This window comes from Typopeltis vanoorti, chromosome 15 (genome assembly GCF_054136105.1).
Source record: "Typopeltis vanoorti isolate ZY-2024b chromosome 15, IOZ_Tvanoo_1.0, whole genome shotgun sequence".
In the NCBI taxonomy this organism is placed as follows: domain Eukaryota; kingdom Metazoa; phylum Arthropoda; class Arachnida; order Uropygi; family Thelyphonidae; genus Typopeltis; species Typopeltis vanoorti.
In genome coordinates this window covers 39766351-39789521 of record NC_143563.1, presented here as the reverse complement: position 1 = coordinate 39789521, position 23171 = coordinate 39766351, and the positions used below count along the sequence as shown (strand labels likewise).

The window sequence follows — 23171 nt, the reverse complement described above, 5'->3', positions numbered from 1 at the left end:
TTGAGCAGGATAAAATTGAATTTCATATTGAAAAGAATAACATGTAAGAAAGTTTTAAAGCGAATAAAAGTTGAACAGCTGTCAGATGTGAACTGTAGACTAAAATACACAAAGATCATTGAAGGAAAAATGAAAGAGTTTGAGAACAGGAATCAAACCTTGAAGATTTAGTGGCAAGCCTTGAAGAAAACCCAGATTGATTCAGCCAGAGAGGCATGTGGTAAGATTGTCTGCAAGGATAGAAAAATCAGAACTCCATGGTGGACACAGGAAGTTAAAGAGGCAGTGAAGGAAAAGAAGAAGGCATATCAAAAGTTCCTGACAAATAAGTCAGCTTGTGCTCTTAGAGAATACAGAGACAAAAATATAAAAAAGCGAAACACTGTGTAAAACTAGCTAAACAAACGTCATGGGAGGACTTTGACAAGAACATAGAAAATAAATATCAAGAAGCTGGTAAGATATTCTGGAGGTTGTTGAAGAAGCTTAGAAACGGAGGAAAGAGTGCTATAAAACGAGTTAGAGATGATAAAGGTGACATGAAAACAGGAGAAAAAGATGTCCTTGAAGTATGGAGTAATTACTTCAAAAAATTGCTAAATGAAACAAGCAGTGATAGCACAGTGGTAAAAGACACTCAACAGGCATAGAGTCAGGAATACATATCCAAAAAAAGTCATCAAAGGCATGAAATGTGGAAAGGCATCAGGAGTAGATGATATTTGACCAGAAATGCTGAAGTATGGTGGTATAAAAATTTATAGTGGCTGCACTGCATAGTTCAGAAAGCCTGGACAGAGGGACGAATTCCCAATGATTGGAGTAGAGCTCTAACAGTACCTATATATAAACAGGTAAATAAAACTGAATGTGAGAATTACGGAGGTATTTCCCTACTGAGTGTTCCTGGCAAGATATATGCAAGTATACTTGAGAAACGGTTGAGAAGAATTGTGGAAGAAAAGCTTGGTGAAGAACAAGCTGGATTCAGGCCAAATAGAGGTTGTCAGGATCAGATCTTCACTTTACGACAAATAGTTGAGAAAGTATGGGAATATAACAAAGATCTGTATTTAAGTTTTGTCGATTTGGAAAAGGCATATGACAAGGTGGCAAGAGAGAAGCTATTCAATATGCTACAGTTATATGGTGTCAATGGGGCATTATATCAAGCAATACTTAGTCCGTATTTGAGTTGTAAGTCGGCAGTTAGAAATGAAGGAAGTACAGGAAGATGGTTTAATGTTAAATCTGGTGTGAGACAAGGATGTACATTATCCCCTCTGTTATTCATTATCTATATGGATCACATTATGAAGGAAAGTGGTATTAAATATGATATCAAAATTGGAGATGCTAATGTCAGCTCTTTGCTTTATGCAGATGATGTTATACTTCAAAATATAGGTACATTTGCTGGCCCTATTGTTAGGGCCAGCAAATGTACCTTAAGTTTTGCTTCTGAAATCTTAGAAAATCTTGCAGTTGGGAACTGGACTGCAGGTCCATTTTTTGTTCAGTGGTTTAACAGTATTTCATCTAGTTTAATATGGAATGGTGGTAGAAATATTTCCTAGGGATCAACAGGATAAATAAATCTGTAGATTTATTTATGAATAAATTGGTTACTGATTAGGAAAAAAATAATTTTTTTTTTTTTTATTTTGTATAGGCAGCACCCCCACTTAAAATTTCACCAGCTGCCACTGGTAGTACTAAATATGATGATATTCATTATAAGTACAAGTGTTTGAAAGTCACATACAGTCAAAAACTTCCTATATTTTTGATTTAAGCAAGTGATTTTGTCACTCTTTCCTTAGATGGAAGATTTTTTCCTGATATTCCATTAACCCCGCTACTGGCCAAGATGTTTATAGACGTCAAGGTTATCATGGATGTGAAGGGCATATTAAAATTGTAATACCATTGATATTACATTGAAATATATGATGGATGCGAAACATATGAGGATGCATATTTGATCCATAATGGCTGGTATGGTGGTTAATTGTGGCAGTCATTTTTATTCAACAGATTCACATAATTTTCACAATTTCAGAGTGTTTTCAAATTAATCACAGCCTATTTCTAAAATGTCCTGAATTTTGCTGCCATTTTATGCCATTGGTGTGTACTTTTTGATTTTTTATTTGCCTTTTCAGACAGACTAATTTTTTCAAGGTGGTGGTGGTGGTAGTCCTGTTTTGGTATTCTGAATATTCTTTTCTCCATTTCTACTCTACCTTGTAGGTAATAAATTGAATTCACAATTGATAGAGCCTACAGAATTTCCACCAACATAGATAAAAGAAACCAAGAGCTAAAATTTCTTAATTTTGTTATTCCAAAAAATGTCTACAACAGAATATTCGTCAAAAATATTTTATTTCAATCACCAAAAAAAGCAAGAATACAAAGGAGCAGTGATTCTTCCATATATACAATCAATCACAGATAAAATAGCGAGATTGCATTGCCAATAAAACTTAAAAGTCACCTTCTAACTGCTCTACATTTGAAACACCTCCATATCTGCCATTCAAAAAAAACAGGTGTGTACATGGTCAGTTGCAAATGTGGTTTATACTACATAGGATAGACTGGCAGATTTGGTGAGAGAAACCAATCAGTGCACTTCAAGAACATTGAGAATGAATAAAAGCAGAAATCAGGGTTTGCAATACATACAATGGAAACAAACACCACATAGAACAGTTAACTGAAATGCGTTCAAAGATAAGCTGAAATGATGAAGCATCCTCCTACCCGCTGTAATCAAAAACAAGGAATGATTTCACATCAAGTCTGGTCTTCCATAATCCATCATGACACAGTTATATCCACCAGTGGAATGTTATTGCAACCCACAAACCAGCTGCCAGCATAACAGTGAATGCACACTTTTCATTGTTTAGAATGTAGAACGTTACTGGCTTGATGGGTGAAGCATATATGCTTTCCATATTCCCCTTTGTCTGTAAAAGAAAATCTTTGAATCGAGTATTATTGAGCTTTAAGCTCATCCTGTTATGGCAGTGAGATTAGCTGTGTTCAAATTTTGCTCTATTGTAGTCTGAAGCTTGTTTGATCAGTGGGTTTGAGTGATTGTTTGTCTTGGAAAAATACTTTTCTGCCAGATTATAGAAAAGGGAGAAGATGTTAGGAATGTTGACTTCTCTGTGGATCTGGAAGTTTCTAATAAACCAGAATCATCCTCAGGCATTTGTTCAGTATTTGAATATTTGTATCCACTTTATGGCTCCATGCAGGGGATGCATAAGTGATGACCAGGCATATTACCATCTTGTAGATAAGTAACTTGTTTTGTATATCCAGTTTGCTTCTGCGGTTGATTATGGGGTAGAGTTGGGTGATTACTACGGATGTCTTCGAGCCTATGAGTTTTATATGATTTGAATTGGAATTTTTTATCAAGTTGCACTCTGAGACATTTGACTTCTGTCTGCCATGGAATCTTGACTCCTAATAGGTGTATGTTAAATCTCAGTATCTCCCATAATGCAAAACACATTTCCTTGCAGATATGTCTAATGTTATGCATTAAGGGAAGGGCCACTACTCAGACTAGTTTCGACCTTTATTGAGGTCTCTTCAGTGGGAGTTAAGCCCAAGTGGAGATATCAGCCAGAAATTGCAAGGAGTGACCTGGTGTTGCACCACCTTACCTCAGTCCTGAAGATACTTTCAGGCACAAACTTTGTTTGCTCACACTTGGATAAAGGATTAAACTAAATTTATTATACTCTAACCAAGTGAAAAATAAACTTTCAATAGGTGTATGTCTTTCTTGCAATGGACCTTCTTTTTGGAAAACATTATAGCTGAACTTTTATGGGGGTTTACTTGAATCTTCCATCAGCCACTTTTGTAGTATATGAATACTGCTTTGGAGTCTTCTGATTGCCAGTTGGGGGCTGAGAGATCTTGCTAGTAGTGCAGTATCATCTGCATATAGTGCAGATGATACTATATTTTTGGGGATGTCAGCTATGTAGATTAAGAATAGAAGAGGGGCCAAAAGAGAACCCTGTGGTACACCTGTCAGGATTTTACATCTGGTTGATACTATTCTGTTTATTTTCATTTGTATATATTTGTCTTTGAGGTATGCATCAATTATTTTTGTTAGCTTTATTGGCATGTTAAATTTTATATCATGTTGGAGGCTTAATGGATTTTTTACAACACTCAAAAAGAATTAAAATAGACTTTAATGCTTCCTGTATTTCGTCCTAGTCACTAGGACATCTACGGGGATTACAAAAAAATTAATGTAACATATGCACAAATAACAAACAATACTAAGTCCAACCACGTGAGTGACACTAAAGTCCTATCTAGGTAGAGCGCCCTCTAAGGGCAGTAGTAGGTGGCCTGGAATGTAAGGTGGGAACTCTGGTGATCAGTGTTTCGCAAATCTTCGGAAGCTTAATGCACCCATGTTTATTGAGATTTTGTTGGTTTTTGAGAGCTGCTGCTGCTTCTAAGAAAAGTCTCTCTTTCTTGAATTTGCTGTGGTGGAGCATGGTGGTTTTCTTCCATGATACTCTGTGGGTGGTGTCCAAAACATGGTCAGCCAAGCCTGAATGGCCATAGTTGTGTTTGAAGATGTACGACTTGTGTTCCTCTAGACGGATGGATGCTGATCTGCCTGTCTGTCCAAAGTACGCCAGCTTACAGGAACAGGGTACTTTGTAAACTCCAGGCAGAGAGAGAGGAGGGAGCTGATCTTTCGTAGAATGGATAAGGGTAGCCAGTTTGCGGTGGGGCTTATATGCTGTGTGTAGATTGTATTGTTTTAGTATCTTGGCTATTTTTTTCAGATGTGCCACGGATGTAGGGTATGGTGATGGCATTTTTAAAATCTTGTTGACGAGAAGGAAGGGGAATGGGGGAGGAGTTGATTATTTTTTTGATACTGTGATCGCTGTAGCCATTGGAGAGGAAAGTGCTGTGTATGTGGTTAAGCTCATTAGTGAGGGCAGTTCCACTGGAACAAAGATTGTGGGCTCTCTTGGTAAGAGTTTTAATTATGCCATATTGTTGAGAGGGGTGGTGGTGGGAGAGTTTGTGAATGTATCTGCCTGTGTGTGTGGGTTTTCTGTATACCGTGAAGGTAAGTTTATCATTAGGCAGGCGTGTGACTAAGGTGTCTAGGAAGGGTAAACAATTGTTCTTTTCCTTTTCCATAGTGAACTGGATTCTTGGATGTAGACTATTGAGATGACTGAGGGAGGAGTCTAACGTGTCTGGGCCATAAGGCCAAATAGAGAACACATCATCTACATATCTTAGCCAGATAGAAGGTTTGAGTGTGGCTGAGTCTATGGCTCGTTTTTCGAAATCTTCCATATAGAAATTGGCAAGGGGGGGTGAGAGGGGGGAACCCATGGCAGTTCCCTCTATCTGCTTGTAGATTTTGTTGTTCCACGAGAAATATCCAGAGTTAACGGCAAAGGAAAAGAGATCTAAGATGTCAGAGGGAAAAACCTTTTCTAAGAGAGATAAGGTGTCAATTAAGGGAATATTGGTAAACAAAGAGGAGATATCAAAGCTTACCAATATGTCTGTCTTCTTCAAGGTTAAATTTTCTGTGAGGGCTTTAAAGTGGGTCGAGTTTTTTATATAGGAAGGGGACCTTCCGGTGAGGGGGATCAGAGAGTTGGCCAGCTGTTTAGATAGTCTATAGCAAGGTGCATTGGTAGCATCTACTATAGGCCTGAGTGGGGAATTGGGTTTGTGGATTTTTGGTAAACCGTATATTGGGGGGGGGGGGGGAACGGAAAGGTTTAAGTTTTTTCGTGACATCTGGGGGCCAGGAAGATACTTTTTTGAGTAAAATTTTAAGTTTCTTAACTTGTATTTTTGTGGGGTCGTGTTCTAGCGGGATGTAGGTAGCGCGATCGCGGAGTATAATGTTCATTTTACGATTGTATTCACTGGTATTAAGAACGACTGTGGCATTACCCTTATCCGCTCTGGTGATGACGATACTTTTTTCTTTACGTAGTTTCAGGAGAGCATGCGTTGGGCATATGATAAATTACTTTTTGGCGGAGAAGAATGCGCGAGGATGTTGGCTACGTCAAGTCTGATGTTAGCTATCTCCGACGGTAAGCGACCGATTCCACGTTCGATGTTCACCATTACTCAAGCACCGGCACTTCCTTCGGAGCGACGGCAAAATTATGGCCGAGGCAAAGGGCGCTGACGGCATCGTCGTTGAGCCTTTTGGAAGAGAGGTTTATTACTGTCTGGAGAGGTTGAATTTGTGGTTGTGGTTTGTTTTTCACAAGGTTGCTAAATTTCTTGATGTGTTTATTTTTTATTTTTTGGAATTCTCTCTGTGCGGAAGTTTCCGAAATGCCAGAAAGAATCGACCAAAGTTCAGAGTTAAGAACGGTGGAGAGCTCTGAATGTAAGGAGCCAATGGCGGCGTTCGTCACTGCGAGGGTAGCACGTGTAGAGGCGATTTGCTCGCGGAGTAATGCCTGGCTGGCGCGGTTATATATACGAAGAGCTTTTTTAGAATGGAAATTGATCTTCATTTTCACGCAGTTTGGTATCACTCTTGTGTCCCGACATCGTTTTAAAAAGGCCAGCCTATTTAGTTGCCTAGATAGTCGTAGTTTTGACTTACCGTATTACTTGGATTTGCATGCTAGTTCTCCATGGATGATTAGAATACGTGTGTAGAGGCTTAAGTGCTGTGAGGACATCATGTTGGAGGCTTAATGGATTTTTTACAACACTCAAAAAGAATTAAAATAGACTTTAATACTTCCTATATTTCGTCCTAGTCACTAGGACATCTACGGGGATTACAAAAAAATTAATGTAACATATGCACAAATAACAAACAATACTAAGCCCAACCACGTGGGTGACACTAAAGTCCTATCTAGGTAGAGCGCCCTCTAAGGGCAGTAGTAGGTGGCCTGGAATGTAAGGTGGGAACTCTGGTGATGAGTGTTTCCCAAATCTTCGGAAGCTTAATGCACCCATATTTATTGAGATTTGGTTGGTTTTTGAGAGCTGCTGCTGCTTCTAAGAAAAGTCTCTCTTTCTTGAATTTGCTGTGGTGGAGCATGGTGGTTTTCTTCCATGATACTCTGTGATCATGTGATATTCTGTGATATTCCATGATGCCAACTCTCTGATCCCCCTCACCGGAAGGTCCCCTTCCTATATAAAAAACTCGACCCACTTTAAAGCCCTCACAGAAAATTTAACCTTGAAGAAGACAGACATATTGGTAAGCTTTGATATCTCCTCTTTGTTTACCAATATTCCCTTAATTGACACCTTATCTCTCTTAGAAAAGGTTTTTTCCCTCTGACATCTTAGATCTCTTTTCCTTTGCCATTAACTCTGGATATTTCTCGTGGAACAACAAAATCTACAAGCAGATAGAGGGAACTGCCATGGGTTCCCCCCTCTCGCCCCCCCTTGCCAATTTCTATATGGAAGATTTCGAAAAACGAGCCATAGACTCAGCCCCACTCAAACCTTCTATCTAGCTAAGATATGTAGATGATGTGTTCTCTATTTGGCCTCATGGCCCTGACACGTTAGACTCCTTCCTCAGTCATCTCAATAGCCTACATCCAAGAATCCAGTTTACTATGGAAAAGGAAAAGAACAATTGTTTACCCTTCCTAGACACCTTAGTCACACGTCTGCCTAATGATACACTTACCTTCACCGTATACAGAAAACCCACACACACAGGCAGATACATTCACGAACTCTCCCACACCACCACCCCTCTCAACAATATGGCATAATGAAAACTCTTACCAAGAGAGCCCACAATCTTTGTTCCAGTGGAACCGCCCTCACTAATGAGCTTAACCACATACACAGCACTTTCCTCTCCAATGGCTACAGCGATCACAGTATCAATAAAATAATCAACTCCTCCCCCATTCCCCTTCCTTCTCGTCAACAAGATTTTAAAAATGCCATCACCATACCCTACATCCGTGGCACATCTGAAAAAATAGCCAAGATACTAAAACAATACAATCTACACACAGCATATAAGCCCCACCGCAAACTGGCTACCCTTATCCGTTCTACGAAAGATCAGCTCCCTCCTCTCTCTCTGCCTGGAGTTTACAAAGTACCCTGTTCCTGTAAGCTGGCGTACTTTGGACAGACAGGCACATCAGCATCCATCCGTCTAGAGGAACACAAGTCTTACATCTTCAAACACAACTATGGCCATTCAGGCTTGGCTGACCATGTTTTGGACACCACCCACAGAGTATCATGGAAGAAAACCACCATGCTCCACCACAGCAAATTTAAGAAAGAGAGACTTTTCTTAGAAGCAGCAGCAGCTCTCAAAAACCAACCAAATCTCAATAAATATGGGTGCATTAAGCTTTCGAAGATTTGGGAAACACTCATCACCAGAGTTCCCACCTTACATTCCAGGCCACCTACAACTGCCCTTAGAGGGCGCTCTACCTAGATAGGACTTTAGTGTCACCCACGTGGTTGAGCTTAGTATTGTTTGTTATTTGTGCATATGTTACATTAATTTTTTTGTAATCCCCGTAGATGTCCTAGTGACTAGGACGAAATATAGGAAGTATTAAAGTCTATTTTAATTCTTTTTGATTGTTGTAAAAAATCCATTAAGCCTCCAACATGATGTCCTCACAGCACTTAAGCCTCTACACACGTGTGTTAAATTTTATAAGTTTTTAAAGAAGGCCATGACCTTTTCAAATGCCTTTGCAGCATTGATGAAAACCACAGTTGTATGAAGATTCCAGTTGAAGGCTTTTGTTATATGTTCCACCAGTCAGTGTATTTGTTGTACAGTGCTATGACCTCTTTGGAATCAAAATTGCTTGTTTGGGATAATTCCTTTCAGATTGAAGCCTTGAGAGGATAATTTTTTCAACAACCTTTCCCAGGCTGGATAAAAGACTGATAGGTCTGTAGCTTTTGTTGTTTAAATGTTTTCAAAGTTTTTTTTTTATAAGTACTGCCATCTCTTGGTACCAGGATATATTCCTGTCTGAAATAGTGTGGGCTCTACGGTGGATTTTCTTGAGTTTACAGGACAAAAAAAAAAAAAGTTTACGTGAGAAAAAAAACCACTTGCCTGTGTCAGAAATCAATTAACTCAAGAACCAGTCAGTGATTTAGATGATTCTGATTTTTATAAGAATCCTTGTATTGTTTTGATTATTACTATATTTTTCTTCAAACGTTTGTAAACAGGACTGATTACATCTCATGAACCAAAATTTGTTTTTCATTTATCTTCAAAAATGATTAATCACGCATATTTTAAGATGGCAAAATAGCAGGGGGAGCCTTGCCTTTACCCCCCCCCCCCCAAGCGAACTTGCAGCTCCTCAGAAAATTCCATTTCTGAAATGGAAATCTGATCAGTTATATGTAAGTGGCAATAGTTACTACCTATTGTAAATATTAAGCGAAAAATTCAATCTGTACTTACCAAAATAATGAATATCTTCATTATGGTATTTTATAAAAATTCCTAAGTGGAAATAAAGAACATTTAATTAATATTTATTGTGTTATGCATTTAATACAGTACTTAAGATATGTCGTTTAGTTTAGTTTAAAATATTAAAAGTGAGTTGCATGCAGTGGTGAGAAACATTTTAACAACCGATTCTCTTTGCTGTTTGAATACTTGAAAGTACAATGAAAAATAAATTCCCTGTCGTCTTTTTCATTCACTAAAGGAAGTAAATGACACTACTTGTTGAGCCCTAACTAAATCAATAAATATCATGTCTGTACCTTTTACTTCATCAAAGACGAGTGCTTTCCCATCTTATGACTTGGTAGATGAGGGACAATGCTTCATAACCCTGACCAAACTATATTTGTGTGTATATGTATACACGAACGTTCTCCGGTTCTTGTTATTAAGTTTTAGGCCTGGCAGTTAGTTTTTCTGAGAGAAAATACTCGAACTGAATGAAAGTAAGGCTGAAAAAAAAAAAAAAAAAAATCCTCTAGTCACCAACTAACATGAATTTATGTACTGTTTTGATTTTTTTTTTCTGAAAAAAAAAAAAAAAAAAACTTACAAATTTGCAGTCGGCAATAGAATCGTATTTATGCATTGTAGAAAAATAGCTACGAATGAGGCGCAGGACGTGGAGAACATTTTATAAAGGCCAATTCAAATGAAAAGTGAACTATCACGTCTCATAGATGACAAGATTTTTGATGCTGCAAAACAGATAAATCAGCCAGAAAACGAAGCCCACAGATATGCTATTTTCATAACTTTAGTTACTAAAGTTGTAACGACCGTGCGGTTAGCCTAGTGGCTTTGCGCTTCGCAACCGCCTGGGTTCCCAGGCATATGGTTCTTGAGTGTCCCAGGGTCGATTCTCGTCGTAGACGTGAGGAATTTGAAGTCTTCCTCAGACATAGCCAAGTTAGCCGGTCTTGGGCACGGGCAGTAGGGTTTTTTCCGCCAGTTTATCTGGCGTTTTTCATCGCGCAAGCAGGCAAACCGACCGTGAACATACGCCTCTACAGTCAAAAATATACCCCCCCCCCCCCCAGCGGCAGACCAGGCGACAGGTCGGTTGGGAGTAGTACTAATAAGAAGTCGCATCTGAGTAAGACGCGGACCTTGCATAGGAAGCGGGAATAATGCGTAGTGAAAGAAGTTCTAAAGTTGTAACAGTGGCGTAGCTAGGGGTGTTAGTGGGGGGAAAGATCTGTCCCAGGTGGCACTTTTCACGTGAGACAGAATTTTATTTTTCGACGATTCTTTTATTTATGATAACTCAGTAATTTTTATTACAAAAAAAAAAATCAGCTAACGCCTATGTTGTTCCCGTATAAGGAGTAGGCGGGGCCGTTTTAATAGTTAGTTTTTAACAACTATACTTACAACTAAAATAAACATAAATATAGTGTTTCAATTTATTTCCCTATACGTTGTTTTGACTTTTTGTATATTTTTGGTGTATATTGAGAGAGGCGACAAACTCAGGAACCTCCCCGAGCAACAAAAGCTCTAGCTATGCCACTTATTTACCAAAATAAAAAATAAAAAATTCTTATTATAAAAAAATAATAAAAAAAAGCCTTTTTTTAATCCGAAGGGAGTAAGAAACAGTTTTCTCATTAGACTTAAGTCTTTCTTCTGCTGACTTTATTTTTCTGTATTCTCTTCCGGATCGTTCAATGTGGCATAGTGGATGCCAGATAGGGTGACCACCCAGCGAAAATATTTAGCACCAACTTATGCAGAAAAAAAAGGTACTAAATCTGAAAAAAAAAAAAAAAAGTACTAGATTTTTATTTGTTTTCGTTTCACTCTATTTAGGACATTATACGATATTTGCTAAATTAATTAACTCTTCAGAAATAGTAAAGTCTGTAGCTGATGGATGTTTAAATTTTCTTTTGTCAAAAGGAGTCCATTAATCACGGGAGTTTATAGTTGATATCTTATTTTATTCTTATTTATTGTCACTGCTGAAAATATTATTTCAGTTGCTTTTTTCCCTGAGATTTAGAATCAAATTTAAATTCAGAAAGTTTTTCTTGACACTCGTCCATGTTTAAAAGGAAAATCTAAATAATAATTTTTTTTTATGAATAACTGAACAAGCTTTTGTTAATAAAATTAATCAAAACACTGGACTTCAAATCAAACTGCGATTGCGAGCAATGAATTAAAATTCGTACATCGATTATATCTCATTGTTCAAGTTTGAAATTTGTGGAGCAAAATTTTACATGATGGGGTTCAAATTACGCTCTGCATCAATTAAAGGCGGTTACTCATCAAAATTTTTAATTTTTCCACTTGTTTTCATTGTTGTAATGGTCTTTCATAATAGCGAAGAATATATTTTCATTGGCTAATGCCAGTCAGATTGCGTGAGTATGGATCTAGGGGTGGGGGGGGGGGGGAAGAGAAGGTTAGCGAACAGTGAGAGGAGGGAAAAAAGAGAAATGTTTGTGTCACTGAATGTGACATATGGCCGTAGGGTTACTATACGTCAGCATTTATGCGGACATGTCCGCATTTTGATGTTTGTTTAGATCCGCATTTTATGTCCGGAACGATTGGTCAGGCGATGGGATGTCAGCATTTTAGAATATGGTTACCCTACGATATGGGAGGTGTGGAGAAGAGAAAAGTATTAAACTCATATGCTCTAACTCTCATGTTATTGTTATTATTCGGAAGGAAGAATGTACTAGATCTGTTGGCGAACGTACTAGAACACTAAAAATTTATAAAATGTACTAGATCTAGTACGAAAGTACTAGTGGTGATCACACTGATGCCAGACAGTCCTACTGATTTATATTAAAAAAAAATCAGCTAACGCCTTTTATTCCCTTATAGGAAGTAGCCCGAGGCCTTTATATCCTATCTAGCTTTTGGAGACTGAGTGGGCAGTTCAATCTCCACCGGTAGGCAATCAGAGATAGCTGGCCGATGTCTATCACTAATTATTGGTGGCTACTGATGAAGAACCCAGCAAGCAAGTGCTGATCTCTTGGTGCCTAACCCTAACAGGATGTGTTACTGTCAGAAATAATGTGAGTACTCCGGTCGATTTTCTTGAGTTTATGGAACAAAAACTCTAACCCGCTTGACCGAGATCGACTAACTCGGGAACCGGTCGAAGATAGGCTTAGAAAAAGTTTCTCCAGTCTGAGACTACACTCGAACCTAAGTCTAACTTCAAGCGCAGAGAACACAAGCTCCACTTCCACTGAGCTACATAGGCCCATTAACGAAGTAAATAATTAAGAAAACATTTATTTTTCATGTGTAAAAATACAATAGAAAGAAAGTAATTTCATATACATAAGTTTAGGAAATTGGTCAAGTTATGAGGGCGCTGAAGTGAAAAAGATTAATATACCTACCGTCTTTCTAAGGCACTGATATGGTTATTGTGATTTGGTTACCCACATTCTGTTGTCAACATCATAACATTTGGTAATGGTGAACTAATGCACATATTGCGTTCATCGCGGAAGCGTATTAATATAACACTATCTTTGGTAATCAACTATTTTGCCGTCGTTTCCAAATTAAAGCAGTAATCCAGTGTCATATACTTACTATATTAAAACAGTGTATGAACTTTAGAAACTGTTTTACCACTGAAAAAGAAATAATATAAAATACGTACTCCAGCAACTGTGGGAAATTTCACTGTTACCATCGAACAGTATTCGCTGCTGTTTTGCACGTCGTTATGCAATTTCATTAAACCTTTCAGACAGGATTACGATGCATTTTCCTTTTCTGTAGAAGACAACGTCATTCCTATAAAATCCAAACGTTCCTCGCTTGGAAGATCACAATTACTGTAACCTTATTTTATTCATAAATTTATGTCATGAACAATTGGCTCGTCTGGACCCGAATGAAGTTATTATTCATTGTAACTGTTTATCGTTAAAAGAACACATTCTCATCTTTCCGGATTTGTGAATAATAGAAAGTGGGAGTATTAGTTGAGAAAAATAATATGCAACAGATGTTGCAGTTTTTTTCACGGTGCCAAGATGGTTAAAGAAATCTATGACAGTGTGCATTATTGATTCCTTTTCAGGGCACACTTAAAACAGAATTAATCTGTTACCACCAGATGAATGATGAAACATGGCTTCAACAAAATGGGTGATTCGCATATCGTCAGTATCAAGGAAGGCTATTCCCCAATCATGTCGCTGTCATCCCATGGGCTGATTAAGAGCAGAGATTTCTATTCTGTTGATTCCTTTTTCAAGTAATCGGCATAAACCCAGTATCCATGTTGGCATTGAATGGATAATATGCACCAAAGATCAGAAGGTATCTCATGCCAAGGTAGTTATATTAAAGATATTTTTGAAGTGTACATTATGATGACATTTTTGTATCATAAAAGAAATATTTCAATCAGTTATGACTTTTATATCGGCTATGTCAGTGAATCTGAAGAATTATAGATTGATTCTAGTCACAAACCGAGGATCTTCTAGGTTTTATTCATTTTTTGTTCCTGTAAGAAAATCGAATTTTTAATCTGGTACTGAGAAAAATTGAACCCTAAATACGATACATACCAGTTGAAATTATTGCACGCTGAATCCGCAGCGACAGTGATAGGTGGTGGTGGTGGTGATGATCAGCTGACCAATTAAAAAAAATTATGCTAACTACCCGGCCGGCTAGTATACAAATACATCCATAAGTCTATTAAAATTAAATACATAAGATGAAGTAAATTAGATTTGGATTATTTGGTATTCTGCTCGTTTCGTGGGTTCTTTTGGCCGGTTTTTCTATTATGAGCGATGAAAATCCCTTAGAAAAATGGAAATGAAAATGGAACACAATATAAAATTACAATTAAAGAATAACTTTCAAAAAAGAGTCACTATAGCATTAATAGGATAACAAACTGTCAATAAAATTCCCTTTTTTTTTTTAAATCTCATAACGATCAGGAATTTGCATAAGAATGATGTAATAATATTTCCCAAAAAGGGAATTAACAAAGGCTATCAGATCTGTTTAAGTTTGGTCGGTTGTAGAAAGGTCTCACAACTCTTTATATAAGCGTTCTATGAGAAGTCTACTTTTATGTAAAAGTTTAGTTTTCTTCCAAAAACCTGCTCGGTCGAGATGGCATGTTCTACTAGGCTAGACTGTTCCAGTTCATAGTAGATTTATGTTCCTCATGACGGATATCCAGAATGTCCAAAGTAAGGCAAGCTACAGGAGCAGGATCTGGTAGACACCTGGAAGATTGAGTGAGGAGAGGAAGATAGAAATCTTCCTGACCGGACGAAAGGATACTACAATATTAAGAGGTTTTAAAACTTTAAATATATGTTCAGAAAGTCTTTTAATATAAGGGAGTGGAATCCGAATGATATCTTCTGGTGATCTATGATAAATAGACAAAAATTTTGCAACTATTAAATTTATTTCATGTAAATTTTAGTAAATTTTGAAAAAGTTAAAAGAAACATATTATTTAACATATTAAAAGAAAGACAAATACCAAATAATATCCTAAAAGCTATCACAAGTATATATAAAAATAATCAAATAGACCATCATCATCCAATTACTGCCATGTACCCTCAAGGGGTGTACAGGATATGATAGTACTACATGAAAAAAAATTACATCATTACTAACTTCCTATCTACAATTTTCCTCCAAATCAGTCTGTTACTTGTCAAGACTCCAATATTATCAGATCTTATATTTCCATCGTCTAAAGCACTTTGTACCGTATCAATCCACCTATATCTTGGTCTTCCTCTGAGTCGTTTTGCTGCCAACCTGGCAGAGAACACTTGCTTTGCTAATCTTTCCTCGCCCATTCTGTTTAAGTGACCATATCACCTGAGATTAGCTCTGCTAACGCATTCCTGGATGCTGACAATGTCAAGTTCTTTCCTAATATCCTCGTTTTTAATATGATATTGCCATTGATGCCATCTGTTCACGCCTATAATCTTTCTCAGGACTCTCATATCCGTGGTCTCTAGTCTTTGGTCAAGTGTTTTACTTCTGACCGAGCTCTCAGATCCATAAGTTAAAACTGGTTTGAACACTGTCTTGTATACACGAAATTTAGTGTTCTGACTAATTTCTCTCTGATTCCATATGAATTTATTCAATTGACTTTCCACCATACCAGCTTTGTTGAGTCTGTTGTCTATTTCCATATTTAACTTACCATCTTCAATAAAAATTGTGCCTAAGTAGCTAAAATCTTTTACTTGTTCCACAGGTTCCCCGTTCACAACACAGTTGACATTTTCAATGATTCTGCCTATTTTCATTGTCTTTGTCTTTTTATTGCTGACCTTCATACCATATCTATTACAACAGCTATTCAATTTAGTCAGAGGATCTTGCAAACTTGTAGCGGATTTATTTTGAAGTATAACATCATCTGCATAAAGCAAAGAGCTGACATTAGCATCTCCAATTTTGATATCATATTTAATACCACTTTCCTTCATAATGTGATCCATATAGATAATGAATAACAGAGGTGTAATGTACATCCTTGTCTCACACCAGATTTAACATTAAACCATCTTCCTGTACTTTCTTCAATTCTAACTGCTGACTTACAGCTCAAATACAGACTAAGTATTGCTTGATATAATGCCCCACTGACACCATATAACTGTAGCATATTGAATGGCTTCTCTCTTGGCACCTTGTCATATGCCTTTTACAAATCGACAAAACTTAAATACAGATCTTTGTTATATTCCCATGCTTTCTCGACTATTTGTCGTAAAGTGAAGATCTTATCCTGACAGCCTGTATTTGGCCTGAATCCAGCTTGTTCTTCACCAAGCTTTTCTTCCACAATTCTTCTCAACCGTTTCTCAAGTATACTTGCATATATCTTGCCAGGAACACTCAGTAGGGAAATACCTCTGTAATTCTCACATTCAGTTTTATTTCCCTTTTTATATATGGGTACTATGAGAGCTCTACTCCAGTCATCCGGAATTCGTCCCTCTGTACAGGCTTTCTGAACTATGTAGTGCAGCCACTGTATGACTCTTATATACCACCATACTTCAGCATTTCTGGTCGAATATCATCTACTCCTGCTGCCTTTCCACATTTCAAGCCTTTGGTGGCTTTTTCTACTTCAAGTATGGATATGTATTCCTGACTATGCCTGTTGAGTGTTTTTTACCACTGCTATCGCTGCTTGTTTCATTTAGCAGTTTTTCAAAGTAATTACGTCATACTTCAAGGATATCTTTTTCTTCCGTTTTCATGTCGCCTTTATCATCTCTAACTCCTTTTACAGCACTCTTTGCTCCATTCCTAAGCTTCTTCAACAACCTCCAGAATATTTTGCCACCTTCTTGATATTGATTTTCTATATTCTTGCCAAAGTCCTCTCATGACTTTTGTTTAGCTAGTTTTACACAGTGTTTAGCATTCCTGCATTTGTCTCTATATTCTCTAAGAGCACAAGCTGACTTATTTGTCAGGAACTTTTGATATGCTTTCTTCTATTCCTTCACTGCCCCTTTAACTTCCTGTGTCCACCATGGAGTTCTGATTTTTTTATCCTTGCAGACGATCTCACCACATGCCTCTGGCAGAATCAATCAATGTTTTCTTCAGAGTTTGCCACTGAATCTCTAAGGCTTGATTCCTGTTCTCAAACTCTTTCATTTTTTCTTCAATAATATTTGTGTATTTTAGTCTACAGTTCACATTTGAGAGCTACTCAACTTTTATTCCCTTTAAAACTTGCTTACATGTTATTCTTTTCAATATGAAATTCAATTTTATCCTGCTCAAGACTAAATAGTGATCACTTCCAATTTCAAATCGTCTGTACACTGTGGTGTCCTGCACCAGGGAGAAAACATGACTATCGACAATAACATAGTCAATGAAACTTTTCTTATTCCTTGCCTCTTCTCTCCATGTGAATTTGTGCACATCTTTCTGTTGGAACATGGTGTTAGTAATAACCAGTCCATGTCCTGAGCAGAAATCCAACAGAAATTTGCCATTATTATTAGCTTTGCTCTTTTCTCCAAATTTTCCCAAAATATTTTTGTATGTCTGACAGTCAGTTCCTACTCTGCTATTTAGATCCCCAACAAGGATCAACTTTTCCTTTTTCATTGTGTTAGTTGCTTTTTCTAAAGCCTCAAAAAATTCCTCCACTTCTACCTTAGTAGAACCTTCTGTGGGACCATAGGCACAAATAAGTCTCATTTTTCCGGTTCCCCATTCTCATATTTGCCCATATCACTCTACTTGAGACTGACTGCCATTCAAGAAGATTAGCCTCGTATTTTGTGTTGAATACTATGGCTACTCCTTTTCCTTGATTGTAATTGCCTGAATATAATCAAATACAAATAAGATTAAATCACGAGCTATCATATATGAGAGAGATAAACCAAGGGGTTCGACTGGGATGTCCCCTCTCAGCAACTTTTTTTAATATCTACTTAAATGAAATAATAACAAAATGGAATAATTTACATCAAGGAATTAAACTTTCTCCTACAGTTAACTTGAACACTCTCCTCTTTGCCGACGACCAAATAATAATTACAAATTCTGAAGATAACTTACAGAAAGCTATTTTAGATCTAAATGAGATATCCAAAGATTATGGTATGATAATATCAACGGAAAAATCAAAAACTATGGCCTTTTAAAGGACAAGATCCAGCAAGAACTAAAATAGTAAAATAGATAACAAGATCTTAGAACAGGTGAATTCATTTAACTACCTAGGATGTGTTATCACATATGAAAATAAACGTAAACATTGCAAAATATTTAAAAATAACAGGTGTAATTAACTCAATATTTAAACCAAACCTAGTTCAAAAACAAACCAGGCTAAAAGTATACAATACATTAGCCCTACCAGTCTTAATGTATGGAAGCGAAATCTGGACAATAAAACAAAAAGACAAACAAAGATTAACAACAGCAGAAATGAAGTTTATGAGAAAAACTGCAAAGTATACCTTATTTGATCACAAAAGAGACGAAGATATTATGAAAGAATTAAACCAAGAACCAGTAATAGAAAAAATAAAAAATATAAACATAAATGGATGGAACATGTTCAAAGAATGAAAACAGAAAAAAGAATGAAGAACAGAAAGATTACCAAAACAAGCCTTAAAGTACAAGCCATTAGGTAAAATAAACATAAATGGATGTTTATGTTTATTTATGTTTATGTTTATAAACATTCTTTGAACACGTTCAAAGAATGAAAACAGAAAGATTACCAAAACAAGCCATTAGGAAAAATAAACATAAATGGATGGAACACGTTCAAAGAATGAAAACAGAAAGATTACCAAAACAAGCCATTAGGGAAAATAAACATAAATGGATGGAACACGTTCAAAGAATGAAAACAGAAAGATTACCAAAACAAGCCATTAGGGAAAATAAACATAAATGGATGGAACACGTTCAAAGAATGAAAACAGAAAGATTACCAAAACAAGCCTTAAAGTACAAGCCATTAGGAAAAAGAAAAAAACCAGGACGTCCTCTTAAACGATTCAACGATGACTTCTAAAGCCGGAACAGGCCATGCTAGGCCTGTTCCGGCTTTAGAAGTCATCATCATCATCCTTGATACGCATGATGATGATGGTAAATTTTAGTTTCCGTGTTTAATTTTTCTAAGTATGTCAACTTACGTACCGATGTTAAAGCAAAAATTCTTTCCATCAGCTTATTAGCCCGTTTAACTCACCTTCAGCCATTATAAAAATGTTCTTCACATTCTGAACACCAGATTTAAATTTCGTTTTAAAGAAAATCGTCGTTATCGAATGACCTACGGTTGGAATATTTATCACCAGTAAAATTAGAATGTGGGCCAACGAGTATTTTACAGAGTCGTTGATCGTCTTGCAACCTTCTATTAATTAATGTATTTGTAGAGTATGGTGGAATTAATGTACAAGGTTTCAATTAGTGATTTCCTAATTAATCAATAAATGACATGCTTCCTTTGTATTTATTAATTTTTTGTTTTTGCATGACGCGCCATCTTTTATTTACTGCCAAAATTGAATTTGAGTGTAATTTCAAATTTTAATTAACCGACTACAATTTTGAATGAAGAGAGATTACTTTCATGTAAAATTCTTTTCGGATTTTTAGTATAATATTTTGCCCACAAGTATCAAGAGAATTTATGAGAAAGATATTTTTTCTTTAATTGATTGATATAGGGAATCAGATTTTAAGAAGACCAAAATTTAATAGCTCAATGATTCCGTTCTCTTAATTAAAAATTATAGAATCACTGAAAACCTGATCCCGAACTCTAGTGTTTATGCGCTCTTCGCATTGTAACAGTATTTATGACTAGACTAGCTATATTATTATTTTCCTTTTTATAGACATATGAGCGTTTAAAGTAATAGAATATTATGTTCACCTGAATTTCAGTATGGAGACCATATGTTTGTTAACGAGAATTATATTTCATGAAACTAAAAATAACAACCGACAAGTTCCGTAAGGCTTGAGACTCGCATTATCAGAGGTACAAGACTAGTATACAAGAAATTGAAATGATAATTAGACATGATATGTGTATTTATATATATAGAGAGAGAAAGAGAGCCACCACAGTTATATATATATATAGAATGTATTTTACCTAGGGTATAATAAATGTTAAAGATACCAAGCTATTTTAAACCTGTTTTTACTCCATTTCCCAAGTAAGCAAACAGACAAGTAAGTCAAGTTTGCGCCTGCAAGTATTGCAAGTCTAGGTGAGCCCACACGTAGTGCAAGACCAAGGCAACTCATGGTAAAAGGTGGATAAGCTCTGATCACTGTTCTTAATATTTACCCTTAATGCAAAGCACATCTCCTGGAGGAGATGTATGATGCTACGTAATTCATATATATATATATATATATATATATATATATATATATATATATATATATATATATATATATATATATATATATATATATATATATATATATATATATATATATATATATATGAAAAAGCTTTAATGACTGATACCGAGAGATAAAGCTAAAGATAGTGTTATTACCGTTAATTCTTCAAACAGAAGTTTAAAATTAAATAAAGATAAAGCTTTTTCATAATATTCCAACCGAGTAAAAATGAATTCTGAAAAAAAAAATAATAATAATAATAATATACTGTATATATATATATGAAAGATATCTTAAATATATATTTTGTAGAGGTCGTACTAATCGATAAAATCAATGGAATAGAATAAAACACAAAATCCGGGTTGAAATATTGAATTAATATGTTTGAATCCGTACATAAATAATAAATGAATAAAATCCACATTTTGGAGAAATAACACAGTTATATTAGTAATATTTCCATATTAAAATTAATATTAAAAGAAAAATATCGCCCATGAATATGATACTTGCCTTTTACAGGACTAATACAGAATTTTTCTTCTAGTGTTCTGTTATTACTTGCATCCGGCATATTACACCTTACTTTCACATTTTCCAAGAATTGCATCGCTGACAGTGTTACATAGAACTAACTGTGCGTAAAATTATTTAGTTGTAAAAATATTGACAACTTACCATTTATTTTGTTTTATTTTATTTATTTTGTTTTGTAAGTAACATGTCATTTATAAATAATATTTAGGAAGCCTAAATTTCTTAACTCCCATATCGTTTGAGGTATCCTGGATGCTAGCTATCCAGTGGTAGATCCAATCTACGGGGTATCTACCGCTCTCGTTTCTTAATGGAGATAGCCTCTCCGTTAAGAGGCTTTTATTTTTATTTTATTTGTGGGGGGGGGAAGGTAAATGTTTAAAATTATCTGACAGTCACGCCAGCGAAGTGTAATTGCTTTTAATATTTTACTTGTATACTCTATCAGCTGACAGTGAAACTAAACATCGAAAATTAGAGAAGGTACTTTTTTTTTCTCTTTTTTTTTTAATTGTCTTTTAATGGTATTCTTGTATAGTGAAAGCATTCTCACGACAAATGCACTCGAGAGCCACCTGATTTTGACGATGTCATATCGACCATTAGTCGAGATTCTGTATAACAAATCTGATGAAATTCTATTCAGCTTGAAGGGAGTTATCATTTTGTCAAATTTGGCCACTAAAATGTTTCGGAGTTTAAATCAAAACTGAAGAGGGTTGAACTAATTTTATTAAAGATCCCAAACATTAAATAAATTTATTCACTTGTTAAGTGACTATTCATATGGACGTGTAAATAAAATACGTCCGAAACTGAATATATCAAACTTAGAAAATGCGAAGAAATAAATAAACTAATATATTATTTTACCAAACTTCTGTTTGAAGAATTAACGGTAATAACAATAGCACACACATAAACTTGAAAAAAAATGCTTACCACTGATCCGAGGAAGGTGATATTGGCTACCGATCTAAAGTAAAAGGGACGCTGAACGATTATCATTTCCTATTTATACAATTTCAATTTACACCAGCACGTACTTTCTCACAACATGCACTCTGAACTTGAACTGCTCGTTGTTACATGACTTCTGTTTTGTATAAAAGTTGTTTATTATTTTATTAATAATAAACAACTTTATAAATAATAAATAATAAAGGAATATGTTTATTCCTTTGTTTAAGAATTATTATTTATGTATTGATTCTGAATTTAATCAGCTATTATTTGATTGAACAATTATATGTGTATAATTTAATGTAGCTTATATATATATATATGTTGTAACGTAAATTTTATTATTGTTATTTGTAAACGAAATGAAAGAGTTGATTAAGTAACTCTAATATTTTATTTATTGTTTTTCATTAACTCAATGTAGTGGTATAGTATTATGTAACGTTAATGCAAATGTTTATAGGACAGTAGTGAAGCCAGCTATGACATATGCTATAGAAACTGTGGCCCTGAGGAAAAATAACATTAGCAGGATGGAAGTAGCAGAGATGAGAATGCTTAGGTGGATGTGCGGTGTGACCAGAAAGGATCATCTGAGAAATGACTATGTCAGGGGAACAGTGAAAGTTACGAACTTAGGAGCGAAAATACAGGAGGCAAGGTTGAGATGGTTTGGTCATGTGATGAGGAGGGAGGACGAATATGTGGGAAGAAGGGTCATGCAGATGGATGTGCAAGGAAGGCGGAAGCGTGGGCGGCCAAAGAAGAGGTGGAGGGAGCTGGTAGAAGAGGACTTGAAGATGAAGAACTTGGATGTGGTGACAGCCCAAGACAGGAAAGTGTGGAGGAGACTCATAATAAACAGTGACCCCACTTAAGTGGGAGAAGCTGCAGAAGAAGAAGAAGAACAAGAATAAGAATGCAAATGTTTACGTTTATTGGTTGTCATGGAAACGCATGAAGTAAGCGAGTGCGAGTGGAACAGAGCGTGAGCTTCGATAACTGAGGGAGAAAGAAAAACGATATAAAATAAAAAAAAGAGAGAGTTTTTTTTTTTTTTTTTGATTTTGAAGCGGGAAGAAGGAAGGGTACAAGCAAGAGAGGTGAAGGTAAATAAAAGTTCTCAAGGGCAGAAATTCAAGGGAATAGTATTTAGAAGTGAGCAAAGATGAAGTGAATCTTA

The 23171-nt window shown here is 36.0% G+C and overlaps 1 protein-coding gene across 3 annotated transcripts in view; it reads right to left on the bottom strand.

The window, feature by feature from the left end:
• LOC150098670 (SPARC-related modular calcium-binding protein 1-like) overlaps positions 1–22049 on the bottom strand; it is a 66785-nt gene extending 44736 nt beyond the window's left edge. Inside the window, exons 1-2 of one of the 3 annotated variants that reach the window (XM_090404670.1) lie at positions 21968–22049; positions 9506–9547 (exon numbers count right to left, since the gene is read on the bottom strand). In XM_090404670.1, coding sequence (XP_090260796.1) covers positions 9506–9526 — 21 coding nt within the window. In that variant the 5' untranslated portion in view covers positions 9527–9547; positions 21968–22049. Of the gene's footprint in view, positions 1–9505; positions 9548–21967 lie in introns of those variants that run through there. The other 2 variants (XM_090404671.1, XM_090404672.1) reach the window with 2 other exon arrangements.
• Between the last annotated feature and the right edge of the window lie 1122 nt (positions 22050–23171).